General features: G+C 36.4%; 1 protein-coding gene across 3 annotated transcripts in view; it reads right to left on the minus strand.

The window, feature by feature from the left end:
* LOC131437165 (LIM/homeobox protein Lhx9-like) overlaps positions 1-20,332 on the minus strand; it is a 301,131-nt gene that overhangs the window by 37,240 nt on the left and 243,559 nt on the right. For 2 of the 3 annotated variants that reach the window (XM_058606334.1, XM_058606333.1), the window contains one exon: positions 12,092-12,233. In XM_058606334.1, the coding sequence (XP_058462317.1) occupies positions 12,092-12,233 (142 nt within the window). The remainder of the gene's footprint in view (positions 1-12,091; positions 12,234-20,332) is intronic. The other variant, XM_058606335.1, reaches the window with a different exon arrangement.

The following is a 20,332-nucleotide window of genomic DNA, read 5'->3' on the forward strand; positions in this document are numbered from 1 at the left end:
AACAAATGGTACTTTCTGCCATCCGGAATGTGAAATCCGTATTTACACCAGGTCGAAGCGCAATGCCTTCTGCAATTTTGAAAAAATGTTCGGATATTTTAGCAGTCCCACTAACATATATATTCAATTTGTCGCTTCAGCACCAAACATTCCCTACTGATTGGAAAAATTCCGTTATGTTCCCGGTTTATAAGAAAGGTGACAAGTGTAACGTTGTCAATTACCGAGGAATCACGTCGCTGTGCGTTGAATCTAAGATCTTTGAATCACTTATCAATGCAAATCTTTTGTCAACTTGTCGCCATTATATAAGCAATTGCCAGCATGGATTCTTTCCCGGTCGATCGGTTGAGACTAATCTAGTTAGTTTCACGTCTTATTGCACCGAGCAAATGTCTAAAAAATACCAGATTGATGTGATTTACACAGACCTTAAGGCTGCCTTCGACTTAGTTAACCACGAAATTTTACTTACTAAGCTTACTAAGCTAGGTTGCTCGATTCGATTTTGTCAATGGCTTCGATCATATCTCGTCAACCGTCAAGTTGTAGTACAAATTGGAAGCACGGTATCTAATTCATTTACCAACAGCTCCGGAGTTCCTCAAGGAAGCACACTTGGACCACTTCTTTTTTCGCTGTTTATTAACGATGTTGTCTTTGTCTTACGGCATGGTGAAAAGCTATTGTTCGCCGATGATTTGAAAATATTCCTCGTTATTCGCAAAGAAGCTGATTGCCAAGAATTGCAGCATCTTGTTGATATGTTTTTTGAATGGTGTATACGAAACATGATGGTTCTCTGTGTTACAAAAAGTTATGTTATCAGCTATTATCGTACGAGAAACAAACTTAGTTTCAATTATACTGTGGCTGGCACTGAACTGCAACGTGTGGACCACATCAAGGATTTAGGTGTTATTCTGGATGAGAAACTAACATATACTCGTCATCTTGCGGCTACGATTGACAAAGCAAATCGGTTACTCGGATTTATATTCAAAATCTCAAGAGAATTTCGTGATCCACTCTGTTTAAAGGCGCTATATTGTTCCTTGGTACGATCGCAGCTAGAATTTGCTAATGTTGTTTGGTGCCCTTACCACGTCACGTGGATTCAAAGACTTGAAGCTGTTCAACGAAAATTTGTACGTTATGCATTACGTGAACTGCCCTGGAGCAACCCGTTGAGTTTACCGCCGTACGAGGATCGTCGTCAATTATTAGGACTTAAATCTTTAGCCGATCGACGACATGCATCACAAGCGATTTTCATATCTAAGCTACTACTGGCTGAATATGATGCTCCTAATCTTTTATCCCAAGTGAGCTTGTATGCTCCTACACGTATTCTTCGACCGCGACCTTTACTACATACTGATCTACGCAATACCAGCTACGCTTCAAACAGCCCGATTTTGGCAATGATCCGCCGCTTTAACGAGTTCAGCGATTTGTTTGACTTCGTCACAACGTCATCTCAGCTTCGTCACCGGTTACTATGGCACTAAGTTGTTCATAATTATTTTTATTCCGTTAAGATAACTTGTTAGGTAGCTTTTAGTAGCTCATTAAGACTTATTGTCAGATGAGCATTATCAAATAATAAATAAATAAATAAATAAATAAATAAATTAATCCAACTAGGTCTATACTCAACCCCCATAGAGCTAACTTGTTGAGATACAGACCTCAAGTATCCGTTGTTTACCTTTTTACCTTTCTTTATAAATATAATAAATAGATATAGAATTCGCTCTGACTTTAGAAAAAAATTCCGAGGCCCGGAGTGTCGAGTGTTATATACATACCAATCGATTAAGCTCGACGAATTGAGAAAATTTCCGTGTGTGTTGTCAACAAAGAGGTCGGGATCTCAGAGATGACTGGACTGATTTTGATCAAACTAGTCGCAAATGATCTTCTTCTGATCTTTGAAACTAGTCGCAAAGGTCTTCTCGTTACGTCACCCTGAACGCTATTCAATGGTTTTGAGATTCGTAAATTTACAAGTCAATCGTGTAATTCAAGTGTGATTGGTTTGCAGCTAACCCATCCGCGAGTGTTTATTTTAATATTCAGTAGTGGTGTGTCATCTCGCGACATTTACAGCAATGCGAATAGGAGAGGCAGGATACTGGTGAGATCGTTCCTTAAAGATATTTCACATTTTTCGTTTTTACAATGTCTTATTATATTGCTCCCTACTAAAAATCGGACTAAACTAAACGCCGTCGATTATTCGGGGAACGTTTTAGCAATGAATCTATTTTTCTTCGGGTTAAACGATAAGTTTAAGACGCGCGCGTGAAGTTGCACCTTGCAGATATTTCTTGATACCGTGCTTAGATAGGACGTATGTAAATACAGTTTAGATTGCGATGAGGATCCATTTGATATTTTATTATTTTGGTTAGGAATTAGATATATTACTTCGTATTGCGTAAGACGTTGTTGTTCGATTGATGATGATCGAGTGATATCTTTTTTTTTTGTTTCGATTATAGAGGTTTTAACCTTGAGGTCATTCACCTCTTCGGGCCAGAAAAAGCTCCTGGCCCTATGTGCGGGGTTGGGAATCGAACCCAGGCGGACTGCGTGAAAGGCATCGAATTACCCATCACGCTATACCCGTCCCCCTAGTGAGTGGGACGTGAGTGAGTGACCTTATGATCAAAAAAGAACCGGAATTTTCATTTTAAAATTCCCGCGCTTGTCCAATCGGTAAACTTTTATTCTCTCAACGTTGGCAACACTTTTATACACATTCTGTCAAATTTTGACGCATATCGTACGATTAGTTTTTGTTTGGCGTCTATACAAAGAAGTTGAAAATTTTTCGTGTGGCGATTTTTATAATGGATGAAAATTTAGAACAACGTGCGTGCATCAAATTTTGTGTTGCAAATGGATTTAAGTGTTCCGAAACGTTGAAAATGTTAGAAAAGGCCTTTGGTGAATCGTGTCTAGGAAAAACACAGGCATACGAGTGGTATAAACGCTTCAAAGGTGGTCGTACAAGCTTGGATCATGATAAGATCCCTGGCCGCCCAACAACATCTGTTACTGAAGAAAACATGAAATCGGCGAAGCAAATCGTGTTGCAAAATCGTTCTGTATCGATTAGAGAGATTGCTGTGTTGTTGGGCATCTCTTATGGATCAGCCGAACACATTTTAACTGATGTTTTGAGTTTGAAACGCGTCGCTTCTCGGCTGGTGCCAAAAAACTGAATTTCACGATAATGCGCCGGCTCACACAGCGTTGGTTGTGTCGCAGTTTTTGGCCAAAAACTCAACCAATATCATCAACCAAGCACCCTACTCTCCAGATATGGCCCCGTGTGACTTTTTCCTCTTCCCCAGACTCAAATAGCCATGGGGGATGCGGGGAAATGCGTTTTGAGACCATAGAGACCATAAAAGAGAATTCGCTGCCTATAAAACTTGTATGGAAAATTGGATCGAACGTTGGCATGCATGTATTGCCGCAGGAGGAGAGTACTTGGAAGGCGATAATAAAGACATTTATTAAAAAATGAAATTTTGCGTTTTACCTTTTTTTTTATGTATATAAAAAATAGGTATAGAATTCGCTCAAACTTTAGAAAAATTTTCCGAGGCCCAGAGGGCCGAATGACATATACCAATCGATTCAGCTCGACGAACTGAGCAAATGTCCGTGTGTGTGTGTATGTGTGTGTCCGTGTGTGTGTGTGTGTGTGTGTGTGTGTGTGTGTGTGTGTGTGTGTGTGTGTGTGTGTGTGTGTGTGTGTGTGTGTGTGTGTGTGTGTGTATGTGTGTTGTCAACTAAGAGGTTGAGATCTCAGAGATGGCTGGACCGATTTTGATTAAACTAGTCGCAAATGAAAGGTCTCACCGTCACCCAAAACGCTATTGAATAGTTTTGAGATCGGTTGTTTACTTTTTGAGTTATACGAAGTTTTATGTCAAAATGTTCAGTTTTTTGACAGTATTTGTCACAATTGACCTTGAAAACAGAATATGTTTTCAGACTTAGATTTCGCACGGTAATAGCTTTCCAACAAGCCATAGATTGTTAAAATCCGTCCATTTTTAACAGAGATATCGAAATTTCTGTGTAAACGACTTTTCCCCCTATTCCAGCAGTAGAAGTTTTGAGCGCTGTTTGGCATAGAAATGCTTGGGAGCAACATAAAACACGATTTTTTATACTGTTACATACAATTGTTTCTAAGTACAGAAAAGACCGTGTACAGCATCGTTTTTCGTGACATTTAGCCTCGGACCGATTTTAGCACGGCTCGGTTTTGGCAACATAATCGTTCGAATATGACATACATAAACCAGATGATGGCAGATTTTTTTTAAATTATATTGTGTTAAGATACTTACAGCAATAAATGCTGGAAGAACATAACATCCATATACCATTCGAATCAGTTCGTCGAGATCAGCAAATGCGTGTGTGACAAATAATTTCACTCAATTTTCTCGGAAAATTTCTTTTCTACAAATTCAGATTCATGTGAAAAGTCGTATGCTCCCAAACAAAGTTCCTGAATTATGTTTGGTTCCGACCTCTGGTTCTGGCACTACAGGATGATATGTGAAACGAAATCAAAATTGTGTAACTCATTTTTCTCGTAAATGGCTGAACCGATCTAAGATTCAAATGAATTCTAAGAATCATCTAAGATTCAAATGAAAAGTTTCAAGATTCTATAAAACATCTTGCTTTTCAGTCAGATCCAACTCTGGTTTCGGAGATACAGGGTGATTATACTAATGTCTATTTAACATAAATTAATCAGGTTTATCGGGTTAGCAGATTTAGATAGTCGATAAAAAATAAACTTTTTTCAGTTTTAGTGGTATTCAGTTTTCGATTCAAAAGGCACATAGAAGTTTAATTCGTGCTATGATTTCTTAAAGATGTCTACACTGATTTTCATTGACATTTTGAAACAAATGTAAACTATACAGCTACACATGTGAATTCATCTGACTTCGACCATACCGATTTTTAAATTACGGTTCCAACTCAAAAATGTTGTAATTTATTCGTCATATGGCCATACGAATCGGTTTGGGTTATGCTGGTTCCTGAATACCGGCTCTGGAAGTACCTTAAATTACCGTAAATTCTAAAGTGGAACTTACTTCGACATATCACGGCATGTTTAATCGATTATCACACTTTTAGATTCAAATTTGATCCGATTTGCAGTTTCGACATTACAGAGTAATGAGTTATTAAAATCTCAAATTGTCGCTAAAAACGACGGTCATTAAAATAATGTCATGAAAACTTAAACATCGAAGAATATTCATGCAAAAAACACATGCGGATAGATAAAAATAAGGTATCATCTCACTGCTAGGTGGATTAAACACGTTTTTTAATAAAATTCCGGTTCTTTTTTTATCATAAGGTATGAATTAATAGCGAACCTTCAGTCGGCTGTCCGGAGTTTTACGAGTTTCAGAATCTTCGTATTCTACTAAATAGGAGGCACATATTAATACAAAACGCGATAAAATTGCAACGTAGTATCAGTAGCCGGCTACCCAAAGCAATAAACACATATCATATATTATGATAAATTTACTAACAAACAAGCTCTTCCTGTCATGCATGTGGAAATGCAGAGGATTCCTCGGTTTCTAGAAGGAACATGCATTGAACTAACAATCCTTCCTTCCCAAGAAGATCTGCATTCAGACGTGGCCGACGTCGGTATTGATCAGCATGTAGAGATCAATGCAGTTTACATAATGTGAAACTACGTTCTATTCCCAAGCAAGTTGTTTCAGAGAAACATTTCGCTGACTCAATTGGTTCTGATCAATAACGGAGTAGCAACACACGGGCGGTGTCTAGTGCTAATGCTATACGAAGTTTTATGTCATAATTTTCAGTTTTTTTACAATATCTGTATTTTGGCTATTATACAACTGAAGCATATTATGAATAAGTTGCCATTTCCATTTTTGTAGATTTTTCTTATAATTGTTCTTGATATTGCGCTTCGCGGTAGATTAGGGATTCGGTTGGCTGCAAATCGATTGAATACCGTTCTGAGAATTTGAATTGTATCTGATGCATGTTACTTCTAAATGAAAACATTACATAATTAAAATATCGCGAAGTTAGGTGCCGTCGTGAATCAGTATTTTTATTTTGACAAATAATTTATATATTTTATTCGTATATAAAAGAGATGATATTTTTAAATTTTTTTGTGAAATTTTAATTCTAGAAAAATATAGAAACTTTTTTTTTAGTGTTTTGTCTTTCTCACATAGAAAGGATATGAAAATAACGGTTAGAACCGACTTTTGAACCGAGGATCGGAGAGCCGAGTGTCATATACTATTCGATTGAGTTCGTCGAGCTCGCAAAATGTCTGTAGGGGGGCGAGTATAGCGTGATGATTATGTCTGTAGGAAGGCGAGTATAGCGTGATGATTGGATTCGATTCCCAACTCCGCACATAGGGTCAGAAAGTTTTTCTGGTCCGAAGCGGTGAATGACCTTAAGTTAAAAACTAAAAAAAAAAAATTCTGTGAGTATTTTCGTAAAGATGGCTGAGTCGATTTCACTAACTTCATATTCAAGTGCTTATGATCCCATACAACGATGTAAAATTTTATCCGGATCCAACTTCAGGTTCCGGAACTATAGGGTAAAGAGTGTTTAAAGTGTTTAAACCGTCATTAAGAGCGACGATGCGTAAAGGAAAAAAAATCTGCTAAATTCTGTTCAAAACTGATTCAATTTGTACGTTATGATAGTTGCTTACTAAACGAACATACTTCGGTTATACCGGCTCTTAGTTCAAAATTCCGGAAGTACCGGAAATAGAGGTCGAAACCCCCAAAACGAAACTCACGTGATTTTGCTGGGATGAAAAAACCGATTTTCTCATAATTGGGCTTAAATGAAAGGTTATTTTTTTAGAGGGCCCGCTTGATTTTATGAAACTTCTTCTAAGAAATCATTCTGAATAGAATTAATAATTAAGATACAGTGATTTGAAGAAAGCCCATATAAAACACATACGCTCTTTTTTAAAAATTAGTTTTAAGTCGAATCGGTTTCTATCTCCGAGAAAAAAAAACAACCACGGGCAAAATTCTGATTCTAGAAATGAGCAAAACGAGTAATGATTTGGGGAAAAAATATATTTTCATGTTATGATAATACACCATGATTAAGGGGAAACACTCCTTGCAAGCGTGTAGGTAACGTCAATAATATGTGCGTAAAAACAAGTGCATCATCTTTTTTCCGGATTTTATCAGATAAAACTATCATAGTTAAAAATGAAACAAATCAGTCGTTTCTGCTTCTAATGGCAATTCAAGAAATGTAAAACCTCTTTTTTATTTTACAGAAAACTGCTAGTGAATTGAATAATTTGGTTTCAGTTTCCTTGCACTAGCACACATTCCATCAGTAACTAACACATTTCTATATGGATTCTCGCTCGCAGATTTTGCTTCAAAATGAAGATGTATATATCTTTCATAAAAATTCCAGCGAAATAGAAACCTTTGCTCGAAGAAGCCGAAAGCAATATATACACGGAGAACCCGCAGATCACAAAATTACAATATTGCAATTGTTGTTTCACGCCCTGGTTGTTTCAACTAAAATGTTGTTGATTTAACTAACATAGCTGTTGATTTTGTCATAACCATTCAGGTAATCGAAATTGTTGTATTCAAAAAACAAAAAACCTCTTCATTTTACCAGAAGCGTTTCATATTGAAAATTTTCAATGGTAAATGAACGTCATTCATGTTAGTTACGTAGTGGTCGTTTTATGTAAGTGAAAGTATGCAGAAGAATATAACAGTTAATTGTAAAACAAGTTTTCCATGTGTTAAATAGATATTCCTACAGTATAAATGTTTTAATTTCATCTGAGAGTAATGTTTTCTAGGACTGTTCATGTCAATGTTATTAAAATCGCTTAACGCTTAAAAATTTGCTGCTAAAGTGAAGTGGTACTATTTGTATTTTCTTGAAAGTGTATCTGTAGCATTAGGTTTACCAGCGATCCATTCTGCAAGTGAAGGAAAAATTTCCTAATTTCCTGTGACCATTTTTGTGGTGAGTTTTTCTTTTGAGAATTGTAATCTTTTGGTTCATTTCTATATCCTTTGTGAGTTTAGTGATAAAGAGCAGTTAATTAGGTAAAACTTCGTTGTTCAAGCAGTGAACGATTAGCTGCCCCCCGAAGAGGCTAACAGAAAAAAATATTTATTGCAATTGGCGTCTTAAGTTCAAATAACTGAATAATTGGTTGAAACAACTGAGACATTTTTTTGCTTTCATGCATACAAGTAACTTTACTGGGATTGTGTCTTTGCTCTATTGCACGAGTGACATCTCATTGAAACGTTTCATTGTTCGCTCAGGGTGTTTGGCAATGCTCAACTGAAACGTTTCATTACTTGTTTGTGGTGCGTGTCTTTGTTGGGTGTCGTTGCTAAGCTGCCAGCACGATAAATCAAAAATGAAAGATTAGTTAAAATAACTGTCGGTTAGTTGTACCCGGCATGGCTCATTTAACATAGAATCGACACCAGTGCGAGAGCGAATTTCTCTCGATGACATTTCTGAGAATCAAAGGTTAGCATGCTGCTGTGGGGATCCTCTCTGAAGCAACAAATGGTCGCTTATTCTCGTTTCGCGATCTGATTCTATACAGGCAGTTGTTAGTTACGATAGAATCATTTTACTATTGCCGCTTATTATTAACTATGTGCATATAACCTTTGTATAAGTTGTGTCTATGAAAATGTATGTGAATGCTCCACACAAGGGTTTTGAAATATTGCAACCTAGTATGATAATCATCAAGTTGAATCATCGACTCGATTTTCTGCGATAAATATCAACTTGCGATTCTCTCTTGGGAAATTCCACACAGCAACGATCATTATCAGACTGTAATTATTTTTAAGGGCCGTGAAATACTCAGAGTATGAAGTGGAGCCAAGGAATGTAGAAAAATTCTCTCGCGGTTCAAGCATTGAGAGACTCGAGTTCTTGTAGCATCTTCTACCGGATTGAACATGTTGTATACAATATAGATAGCAATATAGCAGCTTCTGTCAAATTTTCGGCAATCACCAACACTGGTTGCAGCTAAACTTTCTAATATGTAACAACAAATCATATTTCCTGATTTTTGTTTTTCTTTTTCTGATATTCGTTAGATGATTTTTTTCTGATTTTCGTTAGATGGTGTTCCAAATTCACAATCGAGTTCCTTTTTTGGTTTACACTAGCTCTCGGAATATTAATCTAGCAACAACGGTCACATCAAATATGTAAAAATACATTCATACAAAATGTAAAGTTGATGTTTTGTCAAACGAAAAGCGTAGCCATGCTTAGTATTTTATGATGTAAATTTTCGGTTAATTATTTTTATGTTGTCAATTCTATATCAGCCGGTGGGTAAAACAACACTAATATTAAATGAATATGCTTCAGGATCAAGTAAACTTTTTCAGTAATTCTTGCTTTTCAATGTCTGCTTTTTGTCTTACCATTAATCTATAAAGCAACCTTGAGGTAGAGGGTTAAAAGCTTCAAAGCGAACTTTGAAAGAAATATATTCCTCAAGTAACGCATTTTCACCATGAATAATTTTCATTGGAGAAGAGTTATTGCTCATAATTTCATGAGAAGTGAAAATGATTGGTTTCATGATTTTCTAATCATGACAGCAGTAACGGATTTCTTTCCGTGTTGCTATACTGAAAAAGTGTGCGAAGTTCCAACCATAACGTAATATGAAAAATCTGATGACTTTTTATTAATTTCTGGAATTACGCAAAACTATAAATTGTAATAGAATCTACCTAAAATAAACACCGTCGGTCAATTAGCAAGTTATACTGGAACGTCGTTCAGCATGTTTATGAACTTCATTTTATGTTGTACGGAATGTTCTATACTTTCGTCTTTCGTTTTGCTTGTACTATAGTTTACTTATGGATGAAGTTCAACAACTCATAGTGAATAGGGATAGTGACTAAACGAGGCCTGAAGCGGGTGTCATTTTAGTGTGAAAATACCTTAGAAATGGGCTAAAATATATGATAAAATTTGATGTCTTAATAACATATGCCACATTGCCTACCATTGAAGAATTTAAAGATTCTGGGGAACATCTTGTTATATTGATATATGTTAAGTCTATTAATGACCAATGGAAGTTATCGATTTCGAAAACCAGGTGGAAAGGTTAACTTAAGAGAATCTATCGTATATTGATGTACCAAGATGACTAATGTCTAGTAAAAATCAACAACGGCATATATTATCGTCACCTGAAAGAAGTTGATCTCCTGGACATATTTTACACGGGCCAAAATCCAAACAAAATTTACGTCGACTTATTGAAGATAACTGAATCGATTTTTTATAACTGACTCTCAGCCTCATAATCTTTTTATTCGATACTTTCCACCGAGCAAGTAAATGTTGCCGGATTTTCAAATCGAGTATCCCTAATACGCAAATTCACGTGTAGCCTACCGAAAAACGTTGCGCGAGAAATCGGCGGGCGAACTGAAAAATATTTAAAATGTGTAACTGCAGCGTAATCTATGATTGGGATCAGTACGTACAGCGCTAAGCGAAAAAAAACACGCTAGAAACTTAGAACGGCAGTGATGGAGCTAGAAAAATAGCAGCATACCGACCCAGCCGGAGAATCTGCGCACCGCATAACCCAATATCATACATGGTCGCCATAATTTAATAGCTTCAATTTGTGCTTTGCATCGACCGTGAATGAATGCGGGCTTTCGGGGGAAAAGATATTTGTGCAATGATAACAAGTATCGAAACTTAATTTAATGGCGTTTGCCTCTACATCGTGTAATAAAGCGAGTGTTGGTAACTTAGAACGAAGTGAGAAAAGTAAGACTTGGTGCGATGATTTACTACATACGCTCTGTTTGATCAATATGGTACCTAAATTTGTGTGTTTCGTTCAAGATGAAGTTGTTATTACTCTTCGAACAGATTATATCTGTTTGTTAAAAGTAAGTTGTCCTGTATAATATAATTTACGAAAACTGTAATCCGATAGTCATTGTAGTCCTATCTAGTTATTTTTAATAATTTGATCCTTCTATCCTGTTAGATTATTGCTCAATATTATACAAAATATATATTTTGGTTAGAGGAAACATAATTTAATATTTCTAACTAATGATTTACCATATACCGGCTCAACTGCTCGATCTGAGTAAAATATCATTAGCTCTAGGAGTAGAATCATTTACGTACACTTAGATTTCTTTTCTCTAATAGCTCTTACATTTATTGTGAAAAAAAAAAACTCCTACAGTTGGTACTTATTTCACAGAAAAAGAAGCTCGTTATTTATATTCGCGATGCGTCATTTAATGTCACATGCGTGAGATTGAAGCTAACTGGATTTGAACGGTGCATTGACGAAGAATGTGTTTGTGTGCATGCTATTTTGCCACTCAGCGCGGGTGACCTACTGAAAAAGGACCGTCACCGACACGTTTAAAAGCATTCGCTACCCTTAAAAGCCACTGTCGGAATCATAAGCTGGAAGCGAGGGTGGCTAAACGGAGGCCGAAAGTCTGTTCCTTTTGTGTCAAGTTTACATGTATCCCTGGAACGTAAAACGATGATACGCGAGTACCAAAGAGGTGCGACTTTTTTCAATAAAAGGATCTTGATTGGATTTTCGTGCTTAGTAAAAAAGTGTTAATATACGCACATAAAAATGTGCTGCGTATCAATATTCCGCATAACCAATATATTTTATGGTGCTAAATGCATGATTTGATATTTATTTATCTATGTTTACTACCTTCAAGATCTGCCGAGGTTGGCGCATCTTTACGGTAAGGTTTCAATAAATGGCGAGCAAATATATTGATATGTAGGGTCATATAGCAAATATAGAACGCAGTATTGAGTGAGATTTTAGTGCATATAATTCAGATGATAGAAGCTAACAAGTGTCTTATGCTGCAACTAAAGTGATAGGATGGGTACTCGTGAAACAGAAAGCAAGATTCTAGGGACATGGTTTTACCTGTAAATTACTAACTTGCCTCCGTATATGAGCTAAACTAGATGGATTGCACGCCATACTAGCGAACACTAACCGTTCCTCGTAGTCGTATTCACATAAAATCTTATTATCACATAGATAGAATCGATCACCAACACAAAACCTGCAAAAGAAGAGAAAAGCAATAGTTTAGTGTATGTATAGACATGTCCATTAGTTATCAATATGAAATACCCGTAATCTCAAATAACATGATACTTTCGGTTTACTATAGATCATACTTGAAAAACATTAAACTCTTCAACGATTTGTTTTTTAGTCTTTGTTAGGACGTAGAGCCGTCTTGAGCTAGTTTTTATATGATCAGTATCTAACGGGGAAAACAGATTGAAAAATTTATCAAAACAGATTTAAAAAAAAAACCGCGAAAATATTACCGCAGAGACGGGGCTCGAACCCATAGCTAACTTTAACCGGGGAAATTGTTTTACCGAATAAACTACCCTGCATATGAAAACACATAAAGAGAAATTCAATTGACTAGACGAAACTAAGCATGTTTCGTTGTACTTAGTCACCACTGTATTCATTTACAGCCCCTACCAATTCCTACCTTTAAATGCGCAGTAGTAGTCGTTGGTGATATTTATTCCACGAAAAGTATGCCATGACAATCCCTTCAAACTGATGCAAAATTCTATCTAACCCATTGAGCCTCCATAGGACGCTTAGGTAAATTCGTGTCAGCTTCATGAAGTATTGCGTTCGGTGTAATTAAATCGTAGTAAATCGCACACTGGCACTCGTAACGTACTCTTCGGTGACAGGTAAGTAAATTGAATTTGGTAAGCTTTTTATTTCAGCGACGTGCACTTTTTATGGTTAAACTATAATGAGTTTACCTCTATAACTTTCCTGGATCACCCAGCAGAAAATTACGGTAGTAGTAGTGTGCAACGAAACAAAACAAATTCGAACGGGGTTACAGGTTAAACTCCACACTATAATTTCCATTAGGGAGTAATTCGCCCTATATGTTTGATAATTCTGCATCAGTATGACGAAACTAAAAGTATTGATATCGGTCAATCTATATACAAGAAAATTGAGCAGTAATGAGTTTTGACGTTTCTGTCACTTATGCCACCACCGGAACCGTAAGTGACAGCCATTCGAACTTCAAACCTGCTTAATGAACTAATAGTAGTTTCCAAATAAGCCTAACTTTGTTGAAACCGGTTCAGCCACCACGAGAAAATTGAGAGGAGAGAAAAAGCGCGTTTAGTCGGATACGTCACTTCGGCATTCTATATCCGGAATCAGAAGTGACAGCCATTTGATCTTCAAACTTGATCATTGACCCAAAACGAGCCTAAATTTCTTAAAATCAAACCATCTCTAAGAAAATGGAGTGGTAAGAAATAAAGTGTGTTTTGTCGGTTACGTCACTTATACCATTCTATATCCGGAATCGAAATTCACAGCCATTTGATCTTTGAATTTGATCAATGAATTAAAAGTAGATTTCAAACAAACCTAAGTTTTTAAAATCGCTAATTGCCTTTCTCTACAGAAAGGTATTAGAATTACTGGAAAAACTGACTTTCGAACGGAGCCTCGGAGACCCATAGTGTTATATACCATTCGACTCAGTTCGACGAGGAAAATGTCTGTGTGTGTATGTGTGTGCACTTTTCGAAGATATTTGAACGCGCTCAGTTTTTTCAGAGATGGCTGAACCGATTTTAACAAATTTGGACTCGTTTGAAAGCTACTGTCGGGTCATTGATCAAGTTCAAAGATCAAATGGCTGTGACTTATGGTTCCGGAGATATGATGGTATAAGTGACGTAACCGACAAAACACGTTGATTTTTACCGCTCTTATATATAAGGGTACCAATATTTTGGGATTACCTCTAATTTCGTAAAGCGTTAGTGCTCAAAAGTTTAAGCACCTCGAAAAATGTCCTCATGCAAAATTTGAGCTAAACCGGACATGCGTAAGGGCGGTTTGGGTTTGAAAATTTTCGATCTGAAAAAGCACCGTAGGGGGAGTACATGACCCAAGTAGCAAATGTAACTTATTGAAATTTCAAGAGGTTCTACAATTGTTTTAGAATTGTTTTTTATGTTAGATATGTTCAGAAAGATTTTTAAATATATTAAAATCGGTTGGGAAACTTATACCTGTTACGTTCTACGATAATACCGAAAAAAATCACTATAGAACAATTTTAAGTACATCTAACACAATTGTGCAGCAAATCACCAACTTGCTCACGTTGCACTAGTAGTTATATAAGCTCTGCAAAAATTTTCACATCGTCATGTAAAAACGAAGTAACTAAAACAATTGTTCAACTTATCAAAAAATTTCCAAATGGCTGTTATAATTGTATCGGACTCAATATATGCCGAAATGGCTGTATATCTCTTGTGAAGAAAAAAATAGTAAAATTATGCTCTCCGCAAGACAAAAACTGATAAGCCGAATTAAAAAACCTCGCAGTAAAAACTATTTTGCTGCCGAGTCCGCATTGTCTTGACTGCCTCATGAAATTTTAGGTAAGTGTGTGCAGTTTTCTTCATTTTTAGAAAAACAATTCGAAACTTGCAAATAAGTTGTACCAGATTTATCTGCTTGAAATAACCGTAAAACTTGCCGACAAGAGAATATTATCGTAAAAGTTTCAGAAATACAGCATTACATACGCAATGAAAACAAAAATCGAATCAGATAATTTGTATTCGGTTTTCATCTCGCGATAAAATGAACAGACCTGACATCACTTTTCAAAGATATTGAACGAAAAGTTTAGTTCATCATAGTTACTCTCATAGTTATGTATTATCGCTTGAGCAACTTGTTTTTGCAAGTAAAGCAAAAAAAAATACCTACAGTGCGTATCACAAACATCGGGTTCACTAAGATGAATGACTAAACTGTATTGTTGTTTAAGTCAACTAGTTTGATAAAAATAAAAACAAAAATTTCTGTTTTCAATATTTACATGTTTATATTCCCTTTTATTTAGGTAAAATAAATCATTATGTTACGTTGGGTGAACCATTTTCTTTTCAACACACTGTTATCCTCGATGCCATATTGGAAAATATTGAAGAAAAATTCATTTCAAGATTAATTGAAACATCAATATTATTAAAATCGTCTGAAAAGGTGTATGAATGTTTGATAACTTTCTCATACATATTTAAAACACTCTTCTGATCATATCCATTGAAAAGAATAGATTGTTATTTTTATAGAAATTGATGTGCAATCATCAAAACACGTACATTCAAAGGCGCTTGAAAATTTCAGGCGTACCAGGACATGTTTCACCATAAAAATGCAGTTCGTTGTCGATTTTCTATTTACTAAAACATAAAAAATCAATTCTGCAATATGTAGAATTACCATTTATTTTTGTTCAGAATATTTTTTAAGTTCCCTGTTTGTGTTTCGAGCAGTTGTATTGAAAATCACATGTGAAACTTATTCATTAGAAATTATGTTTGCTATGGTTTTGTAAACATCAATTCAATTCTTGTTTACATCACGTACTTCTACTACTACTTCACTACGTACTTCTACTACTACTTCAACTACTTCTACGAGTTTCACAATTGCTTTTTCGCCGATTTATTTGCTGCATTTGTAATTGGATCGATGCATGAGTTTTTGTATCAGTTGCCCAATAATTGTGAATAAATGTTCGTGACAACGGAGGAACTTAAAGATATGTTGCACAACACAGAAAACGCTTTTTCCATAACACAACAGTTACTACAATAGTAATATGAACTAATTTGATAAATGGCACAATCTGTATAAAAATACAGGACAGCAACCTAACGTGCTACTTGATTTTTTTTTATGCCGAAACTCTTAAAACTACATGAAACGTCGAGATTTAGTCTTATCTCAAAAAATTTTTTTTTGAAAAAATCAACTTTCTGGGACTTGAATTGTGATATTTCTCCTAAGTCCCAAAAAGTCGATTTTTTCAAAAAAATTTTTTTCGAGATGACACTAAATCTCGACATTTCATGCAATTCTAAGGATTTTGGCATCAAAATTTTTTTTCGATTTCGGAAATTCCATGGTGATTTTTCAAGATATATGAAAATTCCACTAAAGGGACTAAGAAGGGTTTTTTTATTTTTAGATTAACATAATTCTTCTCATGCAAATAAGCAACGCAAATGTAAGCACTAGTTTGGAAAAATGAAGCTGACTGTGTGATATAAACACTGAAGTATGCTTTTGTGAACTACTCGAATCAATATGAATCAATTGGTGTCAAAATTAGTATCTAAAATTATTTAGTAAAAGCATGAAATATATTTTCATGAGACTGTCACGATAGAAGATAAAGGCATTATCACACCACTAGGTGGATTAAGAAGGGTTTTTAATGTTGCAATCGGTTCACCCGAGGAAATTGAGCGCGACATACTTGCACACACATATTTAAATCAAGCAAGAACGAAGATTTTGATTGAGTGTATTCTTTCTTATTACCGGAGATATTTAAAGAAACATTGTTGTGACGCGCTCTGAACAAGAATAAACAATGATGATGAAAAGGACAGAAAGAGATAAATCTATTTGACATTTCCATTCATGTCATGTACAACTCACCGTTTGCATGTATTCATACATATTCGCTACATGTTGCCACTCTGACGGTTCGTATTGCGGCCTGTCGAAATTCGAGAAGTCAAAAATTTAAAATTTTATATTTATTTTCCGATGTGAAAACCACAGTTCATTTCAATGGAAGAAAACAGTAGGTGGTCCCATCTCGAACCTCCGATGTTTCTCAACTCACGTGTTACCATACTATATCAGCGAAAATTTGGACAATTTTTTCTCTCGTTTTAATATAACTTATGCTTTCCTAGCATTTTCAGTTTTGAAAGTCGCGAAATTCGAAGGTTTTTCCAATTTGTTATACCTTTGGCTTTGAAACGTGGCAATGCATTCAAGTGGCTTGCATCATTCTAAGTAAACGGCGAGTCATTTTTCTAAATACACATGATGATCCGAAGCCGACCCCTACGATTTCACACTTTGAAGATTTTCCATCGTGTCTAATATTTGATAATTTTTGATTGACTTCCAACACATCAATTTTCACATCGAACGCAGAGTTCCAAAGAATCAAGACGGAATGATCCCGGGTAGGCGGTTCAATGCATACGACACTGGTCTCACAGTTATCGTATGTTCGAGTCCCGACCTGGAATGATTCTTAGTGTAAGTCGGATCTTAGTGGTATCCATTAAATGATTCTGTACGCTAAGAATCGGCTGAGAAGTCTGTTGAAACCGAAATGACGAATTCCACAAAAGAAATGTAATGCCATGAGTTTGCTTTAAAGACGGAATGAAAGCGAAACAAGACAAACTAATGTCGTTTTCGCTTGATGATAAACTTAACCCAGTGTCCACCCTAACTGCTGTCAAGCCGTTTGTTTGAAGCCAGTTCCGATTCTAGTTTCACCGTTATTGAACTGAAAATCGAGTCAGTTTTGAACCTGATTTTTATATTAGGTTTATTCAAACTCCCGTTTCTAAGTGCGAACCCAAAACAGTTTCGTGAAAAGTATTTGTGTGATGAAACTACCCTGGCTCGGTTTCAGTTTTCTCAAGCGAGAACTACATAAGGGTCATTCAGTAAAAACCATTCAAGCGAAGAGGTTGTGTTTCGATTGTACTGGCTCGTGAGTTAACGGCTGCTACCGAGACAATTCTAAGCTTCAGGTAGTTAAACTGCCCATAGCAAACGCAATATTCGGGGCGTTTCCCGACTGGAAAGCTAGCAACGAAGGCCATCCCGTTCATACGCACAGAGGTGTAGAGACACAGAGGTGCGAGAGCATAGAAGTGACGAGTCACAGAGGTGCCATCGCATAAAGGTGCGAAGACGAAGGGGTGCAAAGGCACAGAGGTGCTAAAGCAACCCAGTGCTGATCTACCAGGTACCAGAATTTGTACGCTGCGTAGGATCAAAAGAGACGGCATATATCGCGAGGTGCTACACTGCAAGCATCGCATTTGATCGCCACCAAGAGCAAAAGCACTGTACCTGGGGTCAGGTACAGCAAGTGCAGTGGTGTTCACAACGACGGCAGAGCAACTGAGATAGCAGTAAACGACAGAAGACTGCCAATTGGAAACAGCAAAAGACTGCCAATTGGAAATCGTTGGAAGAGCTTCACGTCGTTCTTCACGATAAAGGAACAGAGACATCAGCTACAAGGTAGATTTAATTTAATTTATTTTTTATTTCTTATATCTGAAATTTTACTAAACATAAGTTTTTATTTTGGTATTATTAATTTACAAAAAAAATTTAATGTAATGGATGATCTCATGGAAGATCATCCGAATCCGATTCCGGATACTAGTAAAAGTTTAAATACTCCGAGGGCTAAACATTATCCACAGGGTACCACTGGGCCATGGATAGTCTATCTTCGAAAAAAAGAAAAGATTTTAAACTTGATGCAAATTACAAAGGATTTGACATCACATTTCTCTGAAGTTAAAGAAATCTGTAAGGTTAATAGAGATAAAATTCGAGTTGTAGTTAACGACTTGAAACAGGCAAACGATATTGTAACCTGTAAATTATTTGCTATTGAATATCGAGTTTACATTCCATCGAAGGAGGTAGAAATTGACGGTGTTGTGACTGAAGCAAGTCTGACAGCAGATGATTTACTTAAAAATGGAGTTGGCCGTTTTAAAAACTCCATGCTTGAGGGAGTTAAGATACTCGAGTGCAAACAATTGTACTCAGCATCTATTGTCGATGGAAAAAAGTCTTATCGTCCCTCAGATTCGTTTCGCGTAACATTTGCCGGATCTGCATTGCCTAGCCATGTCTATATCGATAAAATTCGTCTTCCTGTTCGGCTTTTCGTACCGCATGTTATGAATTGCACGAACTGTAAAAAATTCGGACATACAGCTACTTACTGTAGTAATAAGTCCAAATGTATCAAATGTCAAGGGCCTCATAAGGATAATCTTTGCGATAAAGATGTTGAAAAATGTGTTTATTGTGGGGAAAGCCCTCATGATGATCTTTCAGTGTGCGCTGCATTTAAGCTGCGTAAAGACAAAATGAAGCTTTCTTTAAAAGCACGGTCTAAGCGCACATATGCAGAAATGCTCAAAACGGTCATACATGTCTCCCCTTTGGAAACCGAAAACGGTTTTTCAAATCTTGCGGAGCCAGAGGAATCTGACTCTGACGGAAATAGTGAAGATACCTCGTTTGTCACTCCTCAAGGGTCTGTTAAGAGGAGATTAACAAACCACAAAATACCAAAAAAGACACCTAAAATTATACCTTCAAAAAAAGATCCCCGTGTTAAAGCTAAAAAGCCAAATTTAAAACCAAAAACTGTGCCTCCTGGTTTGTCAAATTCACAAACCAATCCAGGAACTAGCTCAAGAAAAGACAATAATCCAGTGGGCTCCATTTCACATTCACCAACAGGATTACTGAAATTTTCGGAAATTGTAGAATGGATTTTCGCTGCATTCAATATTTCTGAACCTCTAAAGACCATCATAACAGCATTCCTTCCAATAGCTAGAACTTTTTTGAAACAGTTATCAGCTCAATGGCCAGCTCTTTCAGGTTTTGTATCATTTGATGGATAATTTATCATCCGCCGCAAATGATTCAATCACTGTCCTGCAGTGGAATTGTCGAAGCATCATGCCAAAACTTGATTCATTTAAAGTTTTGTTGCATAGTCAAAAATGTGATGTATTTGCTTTGTGCGAAACATGGCTTACATCAAACATAGCCTTAAATTTTAATGACTTTAACATTATACGTCTCGACAGAGACTCCCCGTATGGTGGAGTGCTTTTAGGAATTAAGAAATGTTATTCCTTTTATAGATTAAACATTCCTTCGACTTCTAGTATAGAAGTTGTTGCTTGTCAAATAAACATTAAAGGAAAGGACATTTGCATTGCTTCGGTATATATTCCTCCAAGAGCTCAAGTTGGACAACGACAGCTTAATGAAATTGTCGAAGCCCTTCCTGCTCCACGTTTGATTTTAGGAGATTTCAATTCGCACGGAATGATGTGGGGTTCCGTTTACAATGATAGCAGATCATCTCTAATATATAATATTTGCGACAATTTTAGCATGACGGTACTAAATATGGGTAGCATGACACGGATCCCAAGACCTCCTGCACGTCCAAGTGCATTAGATTTATCT

This window comes from Malaya genurostris, chromosome 3 (genome assembly GCF_030247185.1).
Source record: "Malaya genurostris strain Urasoe2022 chromosome 3, Malgen_1.1, whole genome shotgun sequence".
Classification (NCBI taxonomy): domain Eukaryota; kingdom Metazoa; phylum Arthropoda; class Insecta; order Diptera; family Culicidae; genus Malaya; species Malaya genurostris.